Source organism: Triturus cristatus, chromosome 10 (genome assembly GCF_964204655.1).
Source record: "Triturus cristatus chromosome 10, aTriCri1.1, whole genome shotgun sequence".
Taxonomy (NCBI): domain Eukaryota; kingdom Metazoa; phylum Chordata; class Amphibia; order Caudata; family Salamandridae; genus Triturus; species Triturus cristatus.
In genome coordinates this window covers 201,569,150-201,587,823 of record NC_140593.1, presented here as the reverse complement: position 1 = coordinate 201,587,823, position 18,674 = coordinate 201,569,150, and the positions used below count along the sequence as shown (strand labels likewise).

Below are 18,674 nucleotides of genomic sequence, written 5' to 3'. Positions count from 1 at the left end.
ATATCACTTTAGACAGGTAAAAATCTTGAAATACTATTTGCCTTTTTAACAACTGCATTAAGTACGCACTTATGGCATTCAATATTAAACTATTGATATTACCTGTACTTGGAAAGGATGAAATGTGTTTATTGGGTGTGTAAGGCCATAAACAACCTTCTCTTTTTCTGGTACAAATGTTCCTAAAAAAAATGACAATTACATTAATTAAAAAAACAATAATGGGGAGAATATAGGATTTTAGTGGATAGTGTACACAACTCCTACTTACCAAACATCCTGTCCCAGATAATGAGGGTACCTGCATAGTTTGAGTCAATACAGTAAGGGTTTCGTCCTGTAAAACAAACGGAATCAGGTGGTTTCACAGAGTATGATGATTTTCACAAGAGTAAGAAAGTTTATTTGATTTATAAAGTGTATAAAACTGCTGAAAAGTGTTCTAAAGGATGGGGAAGGAGGGGAAAATTTGAATTACATGTGGTATACAACAACAGCAACCACGACCAAAATTCAGTTATGGAAAACGTTCTGATATAAAGGGATCATAGGATACTGAAAGGTTTCTATGTATGCCTAAGGGTTCACTGGGGCTGTCAGGCTTAATTGCAATCTCAGTGAACCTGGTTCAGATTGACTAAATGAATTTCTAAAAATTAAGCAGTACAATACACTATCAAGCCTTATCAGGCAAATATACTCACGTTCTACACTGTGCAAAATATTACCTTTTCCAGCAAAATAGTTAGGATTTAAAAACTAAATTCATAAAGGAGAAAAAAGTCATTAAGCCTTCCGCTGTCAGTCTGATCTCCAGAACCCGCCCCACTTAGATACAGAAAGCCCTTTTACTCTTGCATGACAGGAAGGAACTAAGACTCACAACTTTATGAAACATGTAACTAACATATACAAGCTCAAAGTGATAGACACAGCTGAAAATGTTCTCTTCTCCTCCAAAATCCACTATGCATGTCTTTCCCTAAATACTCGCCTCACCTCTGTACTCTCAATTGTACCTTTACCTAAGAACAGCATCATGATGCTTTGTATCTAGGTTTGAGCTCTACAAAATACCCATATTATTACATATACATTTTCCAAATACTGACTTCTTATTACTTCCAGCTTTCACTCAAGGGAATACAATCAGAGAGGGAAGGCCCATGATGCTAGTTGTCAGGCCACAAGCCACGCACATGAAAAATATTATCATCAAATGGCACGTCTTAGTGTCAATAGTGCACCAAACCCATTAGCTGTAAGATAAGGAGGAGTCATCACATCAGGAAAAGGAGCCCTCCAAAGTAATAGAAGTTTTTGTGAGATATGCTATGTGATCACACTCCCCGATCTTTCAATGAAGACAAAAGAAGGGAAACAGAATGAGGACTTTACACTATGCTTCCGACTCTTGCTGTGCCTGAATTCTTACATGAAATCCCACTTACAGTAGCCCATCTCGAAGTTCCTTGCATCTACTCCACAAAGACTGTGAAGCTGATTTCAGACATCATCTATGATTTAACTCTGCATAACAGAGCAAAGCCACAGAAATGTGTATTTGAGAGGTCCAACAAGAAGAAGCCTGCAACTTTGAACTCAGGGCTCCATATCCTCTTTGAACTCATGTTGTGTTGTCTCTAACCATGATTAGTCGCTTCACTTAAACATTGTTTTATTGCGATCGCCTATTGAGATGCAGCATTTTAACCCTGCAGGCTGTGCAATTACAAACTCGAATCATTGTTGTATGTAGTTTGTGTGTGTCACAAATTGGATAGCTTCAGGTATTATGGTTGACTCCTGTATTTTGTGTTTTAGGAATCAGGCAACGTCAAAATGCAATAGCAACATGTCTAAGTGGGACACATGCCCAGTTAATGGCTAGATTTTTTAAATTCCTGAAGGATGCTTTTAAATTTATGAATAAGTATGCCTTGTCAACGCTTAACATCTAATTTCCAAGGTTCTCCCCTCATATGGCACATTGCACCTTTTTTATACTTTTACACTTTTAACAGTATTTAGCTAGCTATATAGATTATGGGACATGCAAAAAGAGGACGGTCTAATGGGATAGCCCTAGCCAGCAAAATGCACTTTACCCCCTTACAATAGGAAGAGTTACTGGCTCTTTGTGCGCATTGAATCAATTTTTAGGTCTCGCCTACGCAGTGCGCACGCGCTACTTAGGAGGACCTTTAGCTGTTCTGCTCTTTTTTGAAGCACATATTCGTGCTTATGGCGGCATCCACCTTGCGGGAGCGCGCAAGGGCGCGACACAAGCACGATTATGTGCTTCCAAAAAGAGCAGACTGCGCGCGCACCTACTGCTCCCCCTTTCTCTCTCTCACACGCGCTCCCAGTGTCCCAAGTGAATGCTTATGCACTAAAGACACATAGGACCACAATGTTTGTATTTTAGAGTCCCTGCATCTGTCAAGACGCCTTACTCATTCTAACGCTGCCCGAGGCAGTGCTGGTGGGCAGGCTTGTTCTTTGTTAAAAAAAAAAAAAGCCTCCCATGTTGCACAGAAATGTGATTTGGCTTTTTCTTCCTCTCCTTTATTCCTTAGTTAATGTACCACTTCCACTTACCGTGTGGCTGGCCGAGGTATTCGGGGGAAGGGGGATTGCGCCAATCACATTGTTTTGCTTCTAAATCACTTCTGACTCTTCCCACCTACTAAGCACTATCAAAGCTGGCAGTCTGGACTCTAAGCTTCGGTTCCCGCGTTAAGCCCCAGCTGATTGGTGCGCGCCCCGCTCTGACGAGGAATGGGAAAGCAGTGCACGAGAGCGCGAGACTTGTACATCCGATGTCACAATACCACAAACAATGAAGAAATCTGGCAGGAATGGGCCAGCGAGCAGCTATTCATACAGCGCCCTGGTGATGTGCTCATCCTTGAAACCATACAGCAAGATATTGTTGTTTTTATGCACACTCCACTTCAAAATGATAAATAACATTTTTGGTGACAAATGTTTTTTTTCTTCTAGTAAAGGTATTTATTTGTTTTGCTTTGGATATGTTACCATACAGGTTTCATATTATTGTACGGGGTATATTTTGAGATTTTGACTGGCGCTGTCAGTAGTGCACTTCCACATACCACCTACCCCCCCTGATATTATGTTTAACACTAAGAAAACAAGCATTGGCAGAGCCAATAGGTCTCCCCTTTGAGACCTTATAAGTGTTTAGTTATCCAGCACAAAATCCTTGGTGCAACAACATCAACTGTTGCATGGCTAAACACTTATAAGGTCCCAAAGGCGAGACCTATTGGCTATGCCAATGCTTGTTAGATGTAGTGTTTATCACATCTCAATTGAAGAACGAAGTTTGTGTTTATCTTCCTCATTTTGCACATTGAATCAACTTTTAGATGAAGTATTGAACATGTTTCATTGAAAGAATAAAGACAGCATGATAGGTTTAGCCAGCACAATGCACTTTATGCTCATACAACATGAGGAGTTACTTGCCCTTTCTGGGATATGGAAGGAATTTGTAGATGCAGTGTTTATCATGTCTCTACTCAAGGACGAAATTTGTGTTTATCTGGCTCTTTTTTCACATCAAATAATTTTTTTGATTAAATGTTTATCATGTCTCAATTTAAGAATCAAACCTACATTTTCCAGCTCCTGTTAGCCTTACACACTTTACGCCTTTAAATTGAGAATATTATTCAACCATTTCTGTACAATGATTAATGTTAGATGAAGTGTTTATTAAGTCTCATTCCAACTATGAAGCTAGAGTTTATCTTGTTTCTTTTATGCCAAAATTGTTATGGTTTTAATTAACTAAACAATAAAATATACCTTACCTTACCTCCTATAATGACAATTCAATGCTTCAGAGTCTACTTTGGACCTTTTCTGTGACCCGCTCTGCTTAATGTAACTGAGCACGTGGTTGTTTACTATTTTCAATCATATATGTTTTGAGCAGGCCAGGTATCAACATTTCCCCATTTCCAGTAATAATAATTCAGGGTGAAAAGTAGAATAGTTCAGAACAGTTTATGATCACTATCAGCTTAAATAAGATATTATATTAAGTCTTTTCATTAAATTTGTTTCTAATTATTCTGATATTTGCTCAAGTCATTTTGTGGAACCTCTTCTTGCTCTAACTTATTACTCTGTTAGGAACCGTTGGGTCTGGATATTATGGTGCACTAATCTTCTAGTTCTCTTCCATCTCGGTCCTAGTGATTTTTTATACACACTAAAAACATAAGTAATTAAAAAACGAAGACCACAATTATATGCTGCAAGCTCCCCTTTTTTAAAGCAACGATCTACACAAAATGCTGATCAAAAGGTCCTAAATAGACAGTCCATATTGATAACAACTTCAGGCAAATAACCAAACAACAGCCCAGTGATGGCCTCGGGACATGAAAGGTGAGTCTCATTTCAAATTGCTGGTTTACAAAATTGTCATCTAGATGGCTTTGTTGATTTTAATGACAAGAAAGATTTAGCAGGATTAAATGGTTTTGAACATTGAAGGCAAATAGAAAGTAAACAAGTGACAGATTCTGGACTGTAAAATGTGTTGATTAAGGCTTTTTATGAACATCTTGACAAATGGACACCTATCATAATCAATTGTGGTTTCATCTGTCTACTCTAAAATACTACAATCTGTCATAGAATATTCGGCTTGCAGAGGAAAAGAGGCAGGGGATAAAAATATAATATGTTAATTAATATTGGGTGCCAGATTTACGAGTGGGCTCTTCAAAGGCGTCTTCTCCTTTGAAGCTCACCTTTTGGGCTAACACCCACGTGACTCCTGGCAGGATGATTTGAACCCCACTTTTCAGCCAGCATCCAATACCTTTTGTGGGGCACTATGGTTTAATTTTAACTTGAAGCATTCCAAAAGTTTTAAGGGGCTATTGCTCTATCGTCCACCAAGTCAGAGAACAGGGGTCCTGGATACAATAGGCACCCTATTAGAAGAAGGAATGTGTGCAGACTCATTCACAGTTCTGGGGGACTTTTACTTCATTCTGGAGGATCTAGGGGACTCAGATACGTTAAACCTCAATAAAATCTTGGAGACCGGGGACTTGAAACAACAGGTGGAAGGTCCCACGCACCTCAAGGGGCACACTTTAGGTGGGATTTATACTAATGACCCCGATCTCTCTGTACTTGAGGAAGTTCCTCTGGCTTGGTCAGATCATAGGCCAGTTATTTTTGAATTGTCTGACTCCAAAGTACCGATACCCAGTCCGGGGTCTCCTAAGATGTTGGAACTTAGATCCTGGAGGGATTTACATGTGGCTCGGTTTGAAGAGGAACTTAAGAGTTCCTTTCTTCCTTTCCCGTCGGATATTGATAAGGCAGTAGAGGGTTACTCGGACTAGCTTGACAAAGCCTGTAAAAAACTGGTCCCTTTGAAAAAGTGGAGGAAGGAATACAAAAGCGCAGATAAAGAAATCTATAAACCGAGCCTCAGAAGTTATAAAGACCTACTGCTGGAATCAAAAAAGGAGTCCTATGCGCATTAAATTCTCCTTGCAAAATCAAATGCAAAAGAATTATTCAAAACAGTGAAGAAGCTAGCGGTGCCGAATTCGCCGAAGGTTATTAGCAGTCCAGGCTTGTGCAACAAACTGGCATTCTGGTTTCAACAAAAGGTGGGTGGTATTTACTCTTCCTTCTCTATAGGCCAATCTGGTATTGGAACCTCCTCCCATAGTAAGAGTATGGTAGATTGCTGAACTGGGCCGACCCTTGACCGGTTCCTCCCTTTAGAAAGCATTGAAACGCAAACATTTTTTAACTCAATTAGTTCGGGTTCCCCCACTGATCCTTGTCCTGTCTTTATTGCGAAAACCGTCTTGGAATTGATTGGGGGGGGGGCCTTACACCCACTGATCAATGACATTCTGATCTCGGGGTATTTCCCGAAAGCTTGGAAAACTGCTTCCATTCTTCCCCTATTGAAAAAGCCAACCCTGGACCCCTCTGATACAGGCAGCTATAGGCCGAGTTCGCGGCTTTCAATGCCTGCAAAAATCATGGAAAAGGCTATAAATAGCCAGTTGAGCACCTATCTACATACCAACCATATACTCGACTCGGTTTCAGAACCGAACATAATACTGAACTGGCCCTAATTAAATCTTTAGACGAAGTTAGGGAGGCCCTGGATGGTGGTGGCAGAGCTGTGATGGTCTTGTTGGATCTTTCAGCAGCCTTCGACACGGTCCATCATGTGATTTTGATGGATCGTTTGTCGGAGGTGGGAGTTCAAGGGGTGGCTTGGAAACTGCTACGCTGGTTTCTCTCTGATAGATCCCAGACTGTCAACCTGGGTGATCATAATTCTGATTCATTTAGTCTTCCATGTGGGGTCCCTCAGGGATCCTCACTAAGTCCCACCCTTTTTAATATTTATATGATTCCGCTGGCCACTCTTATAAAATCCCATGGCTTTCAGCTAACGTACTACGCGGACGACACTCAAATAGTGTTATCCTTCAAGGACGGCATGGAAAAAGAATCGGGACTGCGCTTTCATGATTGCATGAAGGAGATCGCTGGATGGATGGCCTCGAATTGCCTGAAACTCAATTCGTCCAAAACTGAGATTATTGTCTTCGGAAATAATCCCAATGTTTGGACCCCTGACTGCTGACTGCTGGCCGATGGACCTGGGCAGCTGCCCCATTCCCTCGGCGAAAGCAAAAAATCTAGGCGTAACTGTCGATTGTAAACTGACCTTTAGCGATCATATAAGTACCGTGGTCTCCGCCTGTTTTATGTGGCTACGAATTCTAAGGAAATCAAACCATACCTTTCGGTGGGGAACTTCAGGACGGTGGTCACGGTGCTTATCATGTCAAGACTGGATTACTGCAACGGCATTCTTATGAATGCCCGTCAGCACCTGGTTAACAGGCTGCAGATGGCTCAAAATGCGGCGGCAAGGCTGTTACTGGGTATTCCTAAATTTGCTTCGGTAAAAAATGAGTTAGGCAGGCTGCACTGGCTTCCGGTGAAGCAAAGAGTTTGTTTTAAGGCCCTTTGCACAGTTTTAAGGCCTTAAATCGGACTGGCCCTCAGTACTTGCAGGGCAAGTTTATATGGTATGTTCCTACTAGGACCCTTCAGTCCTCTAGCGCGAAAAAAGTTCTAACGCCTTTTGTTAAGAAGGCCAGCTGGGGTGGTAGGAGCTTCAGGGCCGGTGCATCAGTGGCGTGGAATAACTTGCCTTTCTCCTTGAGGAACGCCCCCAGTCTTCTTCTGTTCAGGAAGGGTTTGATGACCTGGGTTTTTACTCAATGATTGTCCACCCCCTCCGGTCAGGCAACAATACAGCGCCAGGACACCTTAGGGTAACCGTTGCGCTTTACAAATGTTATTAACATAACATAACTACTGGAGGAGGGAGGTAACACCACACTCCCATGCAGACCTTTGATGTATCCTTTGCTAGAAGTCTTTAGCACATCTGCCTAGGAGGCCAGAAAGCTGGCTGAAGGACAAGCCTGTGTTCATAAGTAAACAGGCACTGGAAACCATCTAAAGTTGTACTTTGACCACCGGCGACATTAAATTTGATTTAACCAATAAATCAGAATTCATGCACTGTTTCTTTTGATAGCAAACAGTGCCAACCTTAGTAGCCCTATTCAGAAGTTAGCAGGGCTAGGGTGCCAGCTGGTAACTCTGTACTTGCAGATGAGGCTACTAGCTTTAGCATAGTAAAAAACAACAATTTAGGGTTTTTACTGCTGAAACATTTAAAAGTACAGGTTCTGCTTTTTAACACACAGCACCTTGCCTTAGGGCTCCTTAGCGCTGCCATAGGGGTGACGTACATACATTAAAAAGGGAGGTTTGGCTTTGCCATTACTTCAAATGGCAAAGTCGAGTTAGCAGTTTTAAACTGCCCTTCCATTCTGCAGTGGCAGAGTGGGAGCCATGGTTTACCTTGTCGGACTTGTCAGGGCACATCTAGTGCTGCAGCCCACTACAGAAACCTCAACCTACAGGCTCTAAGCACCCCTGGTATCATATACTAAGGACTTAGAAGTAAGTGGGGTTATGCCAATTGGGAACAAGCCAATTGAACATCAACCTTTTCAAGGGTCAGAGCACATGCGCTGAGTCCTGTTTAGTAGAGCTCAGGGCATTTCAAAGCTATTTCACAAGTACCTAGTAGTGAAAATAGGAACAAAAGGTGAAGAGGTAAACCTGCAAAAATCCCCTTTCCATACAAATGCTTGTATTATACACAATATGTGATTGTAAATGAAAACAACAATTCATCCCTTTGATGTCTACGTTGTTAACATGGGTGTGGGTTTGATACCATTTAGGTCTACTGGCCTGTATGCAGGAAGGCTAATTTAAATAAAAAGACATGAAATTATCCTAGTCTGACCTCCCGAGGAGCCCTCTTCAGCATTACTCCATAATCAATGGCCATGAGTTTGTCTACAATCCATAGAACTAGCAAAAACATACTGACCATGCCGGGTGTCAATCAGATCCAGTATCCTCACACCGAGTATCATATTCTAAGAAGCACTTCTGCCATCATAAGATTTTGCCCTCAGGTATTTCTGCTCCAATGTGGCCTCATGCCAAGAGTTCATGTAGATGTAGGTCCTTTTTCAGCCATCACCAGAAGCTCTGTCCCACCGGATATAACCATTCAAAAAGGAACTTTTTCATTGGGCCAAAACTCTCATTCAGGCACAACTTAATGGACTTAAATAGGCTTGGGCTTAAATGGGTCATTAGCCCCACAAGCTGCGATGTCATTTTTGTAAGATCGCAATCTTTTCCACTGGATTAACATTGGTCCAAAAATACCATGTTGACGTTTGGACCCACTGCTGTTTATTTGGAATGCTAGGACCTACTCTTTATTTTCCATTTGTTACATTTTACATTCCTAGATTTAGTGACATCAAGTTAAGATATTTTCACATGTTTCAAAATTGAGATTTAGAACTTTTACTTCTTTATTTCTTAATTGTATTTCTGTGTAAATCTTTGTTTGGCTTCGTCAAGCTAGTAAGTGGAGAGCCAACACATACATTTTGAAAAGACCGCTTGTGAGGAATTGCCTGGTGAGTTTGTTATGGAAGGGTTCCATAACACATATTAAAGCGTTGGTTACACGCCACCCTTACTGTCGACACATGCATTCTTAAGGGTTGTTCCAATTCGTTGTTTGGATAATGTTTACAAAATGTATCTTAATAAAACTATAAAAATACACCCATTGGGACACCATTGTGAACATTGTGCCAGGAGTAAATACGCATGCAAGCCAGTATTTTACAGAGGTATACATGCTAAGTGCAATTATGGTGTTATGGTGTGTTTTCCTTCATGCAAAAATAATCTAGCACAAAATTGTAATGGCATATTTTGCAGAGCACAGGACCCATTTTTAAAAGGGCAAGGCCAATGCAAATTAAGTCTTTTTACCTGGCTATCAGAGCTGTCAGAGCAGTCAGTTGCCTTTACCATTGCAACTGTTAGATCACCCAAAGGGTAGAAGTTACGCTTGCTAGCAGAGGGGCAAGAGAGAAGCCATGATTCATTGTGGTGTGCAACCCCACATATGAAACTAACATTGCCAATAAACCCCAAAAACGGCATTACAGTACTTGAGATAAATTCAGATTGTGCAACATTACATTGCATTGCAGGTTGTCAAATAACAGAACTGGAGCCCCTATGCTTGGTGGTTTGGTACTGGTGAAGAAACACTGGACTCCAATCAGAAGCTAATTGCTGACACCTTCATGCATCAGCATTATACTCCATGTGGAGCTAACAGCCTTATTTGGAAGCTCCCTTGTAAATATTGGTGGAATGAGTAAGGTGGCCCCATATTAGTTACCAGCAACTGTTAATCAATGGCCTTTCACTGTTTTACATGCCGTATTCCTCTTCTGTGCTGCTTATGCATCAGTCAGTGACCACACCTTGCTCTCCTTGGACCAGGGCCTTGATACCCCAAGCCTGAGTAGACGCAGAGGAAAGGGCAGAATGAGCAGGGGGAAGAAAGAGTGCATGAAACATTCAGAGTGCTAGGCCAATGTCATGGAAGTGGATTTTGGATTTTGCATACAACCACCGTTTTCAGAGTAATCAAGATAATGAAACACCTCTTTAAAATATTGTGAATTGACAAAGAACTTATTTTTATTTGTATTAATTTTTTATTATGACGGTTTTATATAGCGTGAACAAGACCCTTGCGGGTATCAGAGCGCTTTACAACACATATAGAAAATAGATATATACATACAAAATACTATTAGAAATAGTCCGACAGTGGTGACTATTACAGCATAACAAATATTTTACAAGACTGCATCCAATAGTTCATGTGAATTTGGCTAAGAGAATCGATTTCACTTCTTTTTTGAAGAGTGCTGTGTTACAGTTCTGTCTTGTTTTTGGGAGCAAAACATTCCAAATCCTAGGGGCATTTCCTGAAAAGGTGCGGTTATAAGTTTTCTTCTTGGAAAATCGTTGTGGTTTCAGTAGCAGCTTATAAGAACTCCTAGTGCTTCTGTTACCACCCGATAGTACTAATTTCATCGCAAGGTATCATGGGGTTTTGTGATGCAGTGCCTTATGTGTCATACAGGCGATTTTCAAATTGATTCTGGCATCAAAGGGTAGCCAGTTAAGGGTACGCAGGTCCGCGGAGATGTGACAGTTTCTTTTGGAGCCTGTGATTAATCTGGCGGCTGCATTGATTGTCGCTCTTAGAGAGGCTGTCGTTGATGTGGGAAGGCCACAGAGAGCGGCACTCCCATATTCCACTCTCGGGATTACTAGAATTTGGACTGCCTGTTTAAAGTCATTTGCGGGAATAAAGGTTTCAGTCTTCTTAATGTGTTCCATAGAAAATGTGCTCCTTTAGTTGCTACGCTGATGTGCTTCTGCATATTTAGCTTATTGTCCAGAGTTATTCCTAGTGATTTGGCTGAGTCGATATTATGGTGTTGGCCGTCGAGTGCTGTTAGGTGCTTCATCCATTCCCTGATGATGGTTGTTTGGCTGGGGGTGCTATTAGGAGGAATTCTGTTTTTAGGGTGTTTAATTTTAAGTGGTTATTTGCCAGCCAGGATTGCATTTATGGAACGTTGTGTTGAGGGACTTGATGTCCTCAAGTGAGTGGACCTTAATGTGGAGCTGTGTGTCGTCTGCACACATATGGTATTGGACATTTGAAGAATTAAGAAGCTTGGTGAGTGGTTCCATAAACAAACTGAAGAGTGTCGGGGAGAGGGAAGATCCTTGGGGTACTCCTAAAGTGACTAGATTGGTTTTGGATAAAGATTGATTGGCCTTGAATCTTTGTGTTCTATTTTGAAGGAAGGAAGTGAACCAGTTGAGAACTGTTCCAGATAGACCCATTCTATGTTTCAGGAGGTCTAGTAGAGTGTTGTGTTTGATGGTGTTGAAGGCAGAGGATAGGTCCAGCAGGATTAGTAAACAGGCTTTGTTTTGGTCCAATATTTTTAATGTGTCGTCTATTATGTGGGTCATGGCAGATTCTGTACTGTGCCCTGATCGAGAGCCAGATTGGAATTTATCAAGCAGGTTGAAGGGGTCAATTTGGTTGGTGAGCTGTGTATGAACACATGTTTCTAATAATTTGGCCAATGGTAGGGATGCTGGATATAGGGCGATAGTTATTTAGACCTCTGGGTCAGCCAATGGTTTCTTTAAGATGGGGGATACCTGACCAGCTTTAAGGATGTCTGGGATGGTTCCTTGCAGCAGAGAGGTGTTTATAATCCTAGTCCAAAGAGGCACTAACGTCGGAATGAAGTCTTTTAGGTGGGATGCTGGGAGTGGGTCCAAGAAGTGATTGGAGGGATTCAAGGCCGTGAGCGTTTTTAGAATAGTTTCTTCACTGTAGAAGTTGAAGGAGCCCCAGTCAGCGTTGTTTTTGAGGTCGAGCTTTACGGAACAAGTAAGCGTGTTCATGAGGGGGGTCCTGGTGGCGATCATGTGAGGGTCGGTGAGGGCTAATAGATCGTTAAGTAGGTCTGTCTTTATGTTTTCCGTTTTTGTTGTGAAATAGGATGTGAATATCTCCCAGTTGGGGAGTGTTTCTGGATTAACTTGAGGTGAGTGGGAGACACCCTTTGATTGAGCTTTGATTATTTCGAAAAGTCTTTTAGGACGATTCTTGGATTGGTCCAATTGTTTACTAATGAAGTCAGTTTTTGATCATCTGATTTTTCTGTAATAGCCATTTCTCATGCTTCTGAGTAATTTGAGGTGAGTAGAGGATGGTGCTGCTCTCCATTGACGTTCAATTGTTCTTAGTGCTCTTCTGTCTTTATTTAGCCTACCCATACCATGGGTTTGAGACTTTATTGGAGACACTTTTCAATTGTATTGGAGCTATATTGTCTAATAACATTTTCATAGACTGAAAGTAGTGATTAGTCAGATCGTGTACGTCATGTAAACTGTCAGGAGGAGGCGTTAGTATAGGACTAGCCATTGCAAGTGAGATAGGATTGACGTTATTTAGGTTTCTCTTCCAGATTTTCGATCCCTTGGGTTGGACAGAGAGTAGTTTAACTGATTCATTGATATGGAAAGTGATGATGTGATGGTCAGACCAGTCACATGGGAGGATCGAATCCAGCTGTATGGAGTCCACTTTGGAGATTACTAGATCTAGGGTTGAGCCTTATTCATGGGTGGGGCGGTCACAAATTTGGGCCAGGTTAAGATCAGTCAAGAAAGCTTTGAGGCTATTAACCTCAGGGTCGTCAGGGTTATTCCAGTGAAGGTTGAAGTCCCCTAGGAATATCTGAGTGTTCTGGTGTCCGGCATTTGTGGCTAGGATATCCATTAAGTGTTTAATAAAGTTAAGGTTATTTCCTGTTGAAGTCACAGTCTAAATAAAGGTCTAACAATTTATATCAAAGTGAAACATTCCCAATATGTCAATAGACACATAACTAGTTATGCTTATATTTATTTCTCATCAAATATAGTATCCATTGTACAGGATCTAGTAACAACACCAACCTGCTAGCCTCAGTAGTCAGTAGTCAGTAGAATACAATAATTCTCCTGTTTGTGAATAAGCACATCTAACATATTGTGCTGATTAGAACACCATTTTATCTAGGCAAAAGATATACATTTTATTTATAATTATTTATGCAAATATTGTCTAAATAATAAATGGAGATACAAAGGGTAGTGGTTTTGTGTCATCAGGATAAAAACCACTCCGTACTAATTAACATATGTGGTGTTATGTTGTGCCAATTTGTTGAGCGCACCATCACCTGGGTGTGTATCCTGACACTGAGTAGGTGCGAGTTCAGTGAAACTTAGCACCTAATTGGACTTTTCGCAAAGCCAAGTCTTCAACTTCTAGAGGAATTCAAGAAGCGAGTAGGAGACTCTTATGTGTAGCAGCAGGTCATTGGTTGTGTATGGGGGCCCAATTAAGCGCCTTCAAGGGTTGTGTGATGGGAGTGCAGTGTTGGGTGTTGCATGCATGACAATATGCATGACACCTTTCTTAGTGCAGATTGAGAGCCATTTATGGAACCATGGACAGTGATGACATTGACTTGGGTGGTCAAGCATGATTACTGTTGATGATGAACCCAAGCTTCTTGGTGTTGGGGGTGGGGGTCTGTCCCATCTCTGTTTGCTCCCAGGTGGAGTCCCACAAAGAAATGCTATTCCAGTAGATCCTGATTTCGGTCTTGTCGGTTTTCAGCTTCAGACAGTTGATCTTCATCCAGTGGGCAATTTCAGTCATGATCCAGATACTGGGTGTCTTGTCTGTGAGAGAAACAATGAGTTGTGTGGTGTCAGAGAAAGTGATGATGTTGTGAGAGTGAATGATGATGGCTAAATCGATCATGAATGCGCTGAAGAGGGTTGGGACCAGCGAGAATCTTTGTGGAACTACGAAGATGAGGTCGCGGGTACCTGAGTTGTTTGGTGCAAGGTTGACTGACTGTGTCCTTCCTGTATGGAAGGAGCAGATCCATCGGAATGCATGTCATTGTATTCCGGGTTGTGTAGGTATTGAATGAGGATAGATTGGGAGTCTGTGTCAAACTCTACAGTGAGCTTTAGGTTGAGGATTACATATTTTATCTTCAAAGAAAATCATAATATCATGTATTGGCCTAGCATGCTCTGTGATGTAGTATCTATTGGGAAGTATCAGTAGACAACATAGTGATTTCTTATACTGAAAGTTCAGTGAGTCATTTTAATTTTTTAATTTTGTGGTTTTTATCAAGTCTCTATTACCGATGTGTTTTAGAGCTAAGTATTCCAACTGGATAGAACAAAAATAGATCTACTAATAATGAACTGAGAAAAACCAGGTGTTTAACACTTTTCTGAGCAAATAATAAGTAACAAACAACGGCAGACCACAATGGCCGCACATCACTGCTATGCTCCTCTTGTAATTATCCGAAAATGATGAGAGATGGTGTGCGCATGAAACTCCTGCACCTGCCGTTGTTAGGTGCAAACTGCAAAGCAGAATAGAAACTGTACAAAGAAATACTAGATTGCGATCTCAGTGCAATAAGGAAGTAAGGAATTTCTCAACCTGCAGGCCAAGAATGAAAAACTTCATCCCCATTTAGATTTCTTCATTTTTGGGACCACTACTAATTTACCAGTGCTGTAACTTCGATTATGATGCCTTACATGCCAGGAGATATACTGCTGAAAACATGCATGACCTCCAGTATACAAGGATATTTGAGCAGTGCGAAAGCCTTTGAATGTAACCCTCTTGGTTACTAGTAACTAATGGAGGTCGCGAATGCCCATGGAGATCAACAGTCAAGAAAGAGGGGGGCATTTAGACTCTTGTGTGATCTAAAGTTTAGCTAGGGGGTGTTGAGGCATGACTATTGCCCATGGAAGACCATTCATAATATCTATGACCCCCACCTCTCTGTTGGGCCTTTTTCAATCAATGTGCTCACGTTATTATGGTGATTGAGGACAAAAACAGTAATTATTGGACAGTCTTCCTTGCTAGGAAAACTGACTAAGCAGTGTTTTCTACCATTTGTACTGAGAAACAAAAAACACAATGGCCTTGAAGCACAGGAAGTTTTCGCATTTAATGGTGTGGAAATTTATAACCTTTCCTGCCCAGTTCTACCACACCACACATTGTAGTCAAGGAGAGGAAAAATATGAGTTTGAAGACGACCTCAAATACTTTGCGTTGAATGAGAGGCATTATAGGAGAGGGGCCATAGATTTCCAGCTGAGGTTGCACAATTGGAAACTCACTGAAACAAACTTGAAATTAGACACTACATCTTCCAACATGTGTGGATTGTGTATGTATATATAAAAGCTACATGTCCTTTCATTTATTTGTTGAGGAATAGTAAAAAAACGTTTAAGAAAGACCATCCACATCAATAATTATTAATATTTCTTGTCAGGGTTGGCTCTCAAGGTCATTAAATTATTCTGAGCTCAATTCATTGGTAGCTGTAGCGCAGAGCAGATAGGCTTAACTTAGCATAATGTGAAAACTATTTATGCAGTACCAAAACAAATTAGTAAAGAAAAACACCAAAATGACAAAAATCCAATAAGGGGAACAGTATATATATATATATATGTTTAAATTTAAGTAGAAGCAGCACCAAAAAGAACTAAGCATCAATGAAAGTCTATGGAAGCGGTAGACCCCGACCTAGGTGTGATTTGAGGCTGACGGCGATAGAGCCCTGGTTGGATACACCAAGTGGATTGGTCCCCTGTGGAAAGACAGCAAGTCCCTCTTCAGAAAGGGAATTTGTCACTTTTGGGAAGAAAAGCACAGAAATATCTCTTAAGTTCCAAAACAGAAAGGGACTTTGTCACTTTTTAAGAAGAAAAATGCTCCCCCAAGCAGGCTGGATTGTAGCCATCGCATTGGAACCAATGGCCGGATACTTGAAACAGGGTGGTCCTGCTGGAACTCTGGATCTTTGGAGATTTCTGTCTGATACCTTTCCACGTCGTTACACAGAAAGGGACTTAGTCATTTTTTTGGGGGGTGGGGACCTTTGAGTGGAATGAATCTGAAATCCATTCCAATGCTGCTGACCTGCCAGTTGGATACTTTTTACAGTGAGTCCTGCTGTATCTGTGGTAAATAATTTAATTACCGGGACTTAATTTGATACAGAAACATAATAAAAATAGCTCAATAAATAAGAGGCAGAATCCGTGGTATTAGAGGTTCGGAATGGGCTTTATTCCAATGGACGATTCGAATCGGTTGCTCCAAGTTCCATCACCACGAAGGTTCAGGAAGTGAAGTACATACATTATTGATAATTAATCACTTTTATACAATAGGCATTACAGTGAAGCAAATGCAAGAGGCGTAACAATTGATAGTGTAGCAAAAGTAGGTGTAACTGGGTGTGACTAAAGAACGTCATCAGGTGTGATGTCATAATAGGGTGGTTCCATGAAAGAATTTCGCAATGTCAGCAGAAATACTTGGCAGAAATGCGCGCACAGCAGCATGACGTGTGATTGACGTGCAACTAGGGGGTGAAGGGGACTTGACATTTAGCTCTACATGTGGCGACAGATGTCTGGAGGGTCAAGTCAACCTAATCCCAAATCATATCTAACATCCTATGTTTAAAGAACTATGTTATCCAAAAGAGAGGTCTTCTTGGAGTAGAATCTTATTCTATACTGACTATACTGACTGTTAGTGCGTGTACAAGCGTCTAAGTGTCTACACTAGATGCGAGGGCAGAAACCTTCCATAATAATAGGGCTATGAATTACTTGCATAAAGACAGAGAAGCCGGGCCTTTGCTCGGTAGCTGGAAGAATGTTTACTTAAACTACTAGACAGGAATGCATTGGGCAGGGAGCGGAGCAGATAATTTCGAAGGTGAAATACAGTTTCTTGGCAGGCAACAGGCTGATGTCAGGCATCGTGAGCCGTGCAGGGAATGAGACAAAGTTCATGGTCACAGATGCAGGCTCAGACTGGAGCTTCAGAGGCAGAAAGCAAGAAAAGCTTGATGACAGAATCAGGGCCTACTTGCCTGGACTGTAAAATGGCATAAGTGAACCATGTAAAGCCGGTGGCCTTTCATACTTAGGAATGGAATATCCAGTCTATTCATGGCGGATCTGAAAGAGGACATGTTAACGGTGGACGCACATGAGTTTGCGTCTTCATAACTGGAACTGGAGGGAATATACATGTACTTGTGATTCATACATGAAACCGTTGGGGTCCAAGATAGGGGACATAACTGATCAGAAAAATCCATATTTCCACATATCTCAGGAGATCTGAAGGAAAAGTTTTCAAAACATTCCATACTTTCTTCTGGTGCCAAACAACCACAGGAGTACACTTCCAAAGCTCACAGGACCGCAGAATAGGCAATTACAAAATATCAGGGTGGCAGGAAGTCCTGGTCCACTTGCCACTGGTCAGGGAATTTCCTCTTGCAGCTTGTTGTGTCTATGTAGGCACAAGGGAGGTCAGCCAACAGACTTCTTAAGTCTGCTTCTTTATTCTGGATACATGAGGAATCTGGTTCAGTCCTTTAGGGATACTATCGGGTCACAGACAGCAGCTGCAGTCCTCTTCTAATGTTCTGCAGATTCTCATGGTAACCCTACACTTTTTCAGCAGTTTCTCTCTACCTCACTGTAATTAATCCCACAGTGCTTCTCACCTACATAATTCAAGAAATTCTTCCCTTGTGCAGAGCCTGTGTGCCCACCCAGAGGTTTGGGCAGGGTAATGTGCAGTCCAGTCCTACGTGGTCACTTGAAAACATTCTGGGGAAAGCTTTCCTCCACTGGGTCTGGGGGGACAAAGATAAGGCCCTTTAAAGGTATTACCTAGCATTTACTTGTGACAGAGCAGGCCCCTTTGAATTTAATTAAGTTACTTACTAACACAACCTGGTCTTCCTGCCAGAGGAATAAAAACACCTCCCACTCCCAGGCAATTATCTCTGCTCTTGGTCCAATTTTCACACCTCTTTCACACAACATTGAGACCAAGGACAGACTGGCAACAATCTGGAGAGCTATTGGGAATTAACCTTCAGGCAGGGTAAAGGCAGTGCTTAATTTGAGCCTGTGGTTTTGGATGCTCAGCACTGACACTTAATCATCAACACTGCACTTGAACATCAGTTAAGAACACATTTATTTTTGGTAGGCACAGGGGGATTAAGAGATTTGCCCAGAATCACAGGATGTTGAACCGACACTGAAACTCGAACCTGGTTCCCCAGCTCTGAAGTCGGCATCTCTGGCCATTATGCAAAATACACACCTTACTTGCAGGATTGCTATGTCAGTAGTTGGTTATGTGTTAGGCAGCTCTAACAGGAGAAATACGCTGATCAAAGCTGCCTCCTGATGAGAGCCACCACACTTATTTTCTTTACAAATTAACCACTTGGTAGAGGTAACAGTAACTTTTCTTATGTGCCAGCTTTGGGCTTAGCCACTGGGGAAACATACCATTTGTAATGTCAAACAACTTCCACTGTTAAATATTATGCAACACACCTTGTGGGCAGCAAGTTGTGCTTAGGGGTGACTTATTTACTAGTTGTTCCTACCTGTAAAAA

The 18,674-nt window shown here is 41.5% G+C and overlaps 1 protein-coding gene across 4 annotated transcripts in view; it reads right to left on the bottom strand.

The window, feature by feature from the left end:
* AGMO (alkylglycerol monooxygenase) overlaps positions 1-18,674 on the bottom strand; it is an 890,221-nt gene that overhangs the window by 425,512 nt on the left and 446,035 nt on the right. For all 4 annotated transcript variants that reach the window (XM_085630810.1, XM_085630809.1, XM_085630808.1 and 1 more), the window contains exons 8-9: positions 272-337; positions 103-182 (exon numbers count right to left, since the gene is read on the bottom strand). In XM_085630810.1, the coding sequence (XP_085486936.1) occupies positions 103-182; positions 272-337 (146 nt within the window). The remainder of the gene's footprint in view (positions 1-102; positions 183-271; positions 338-18,674) is intronic.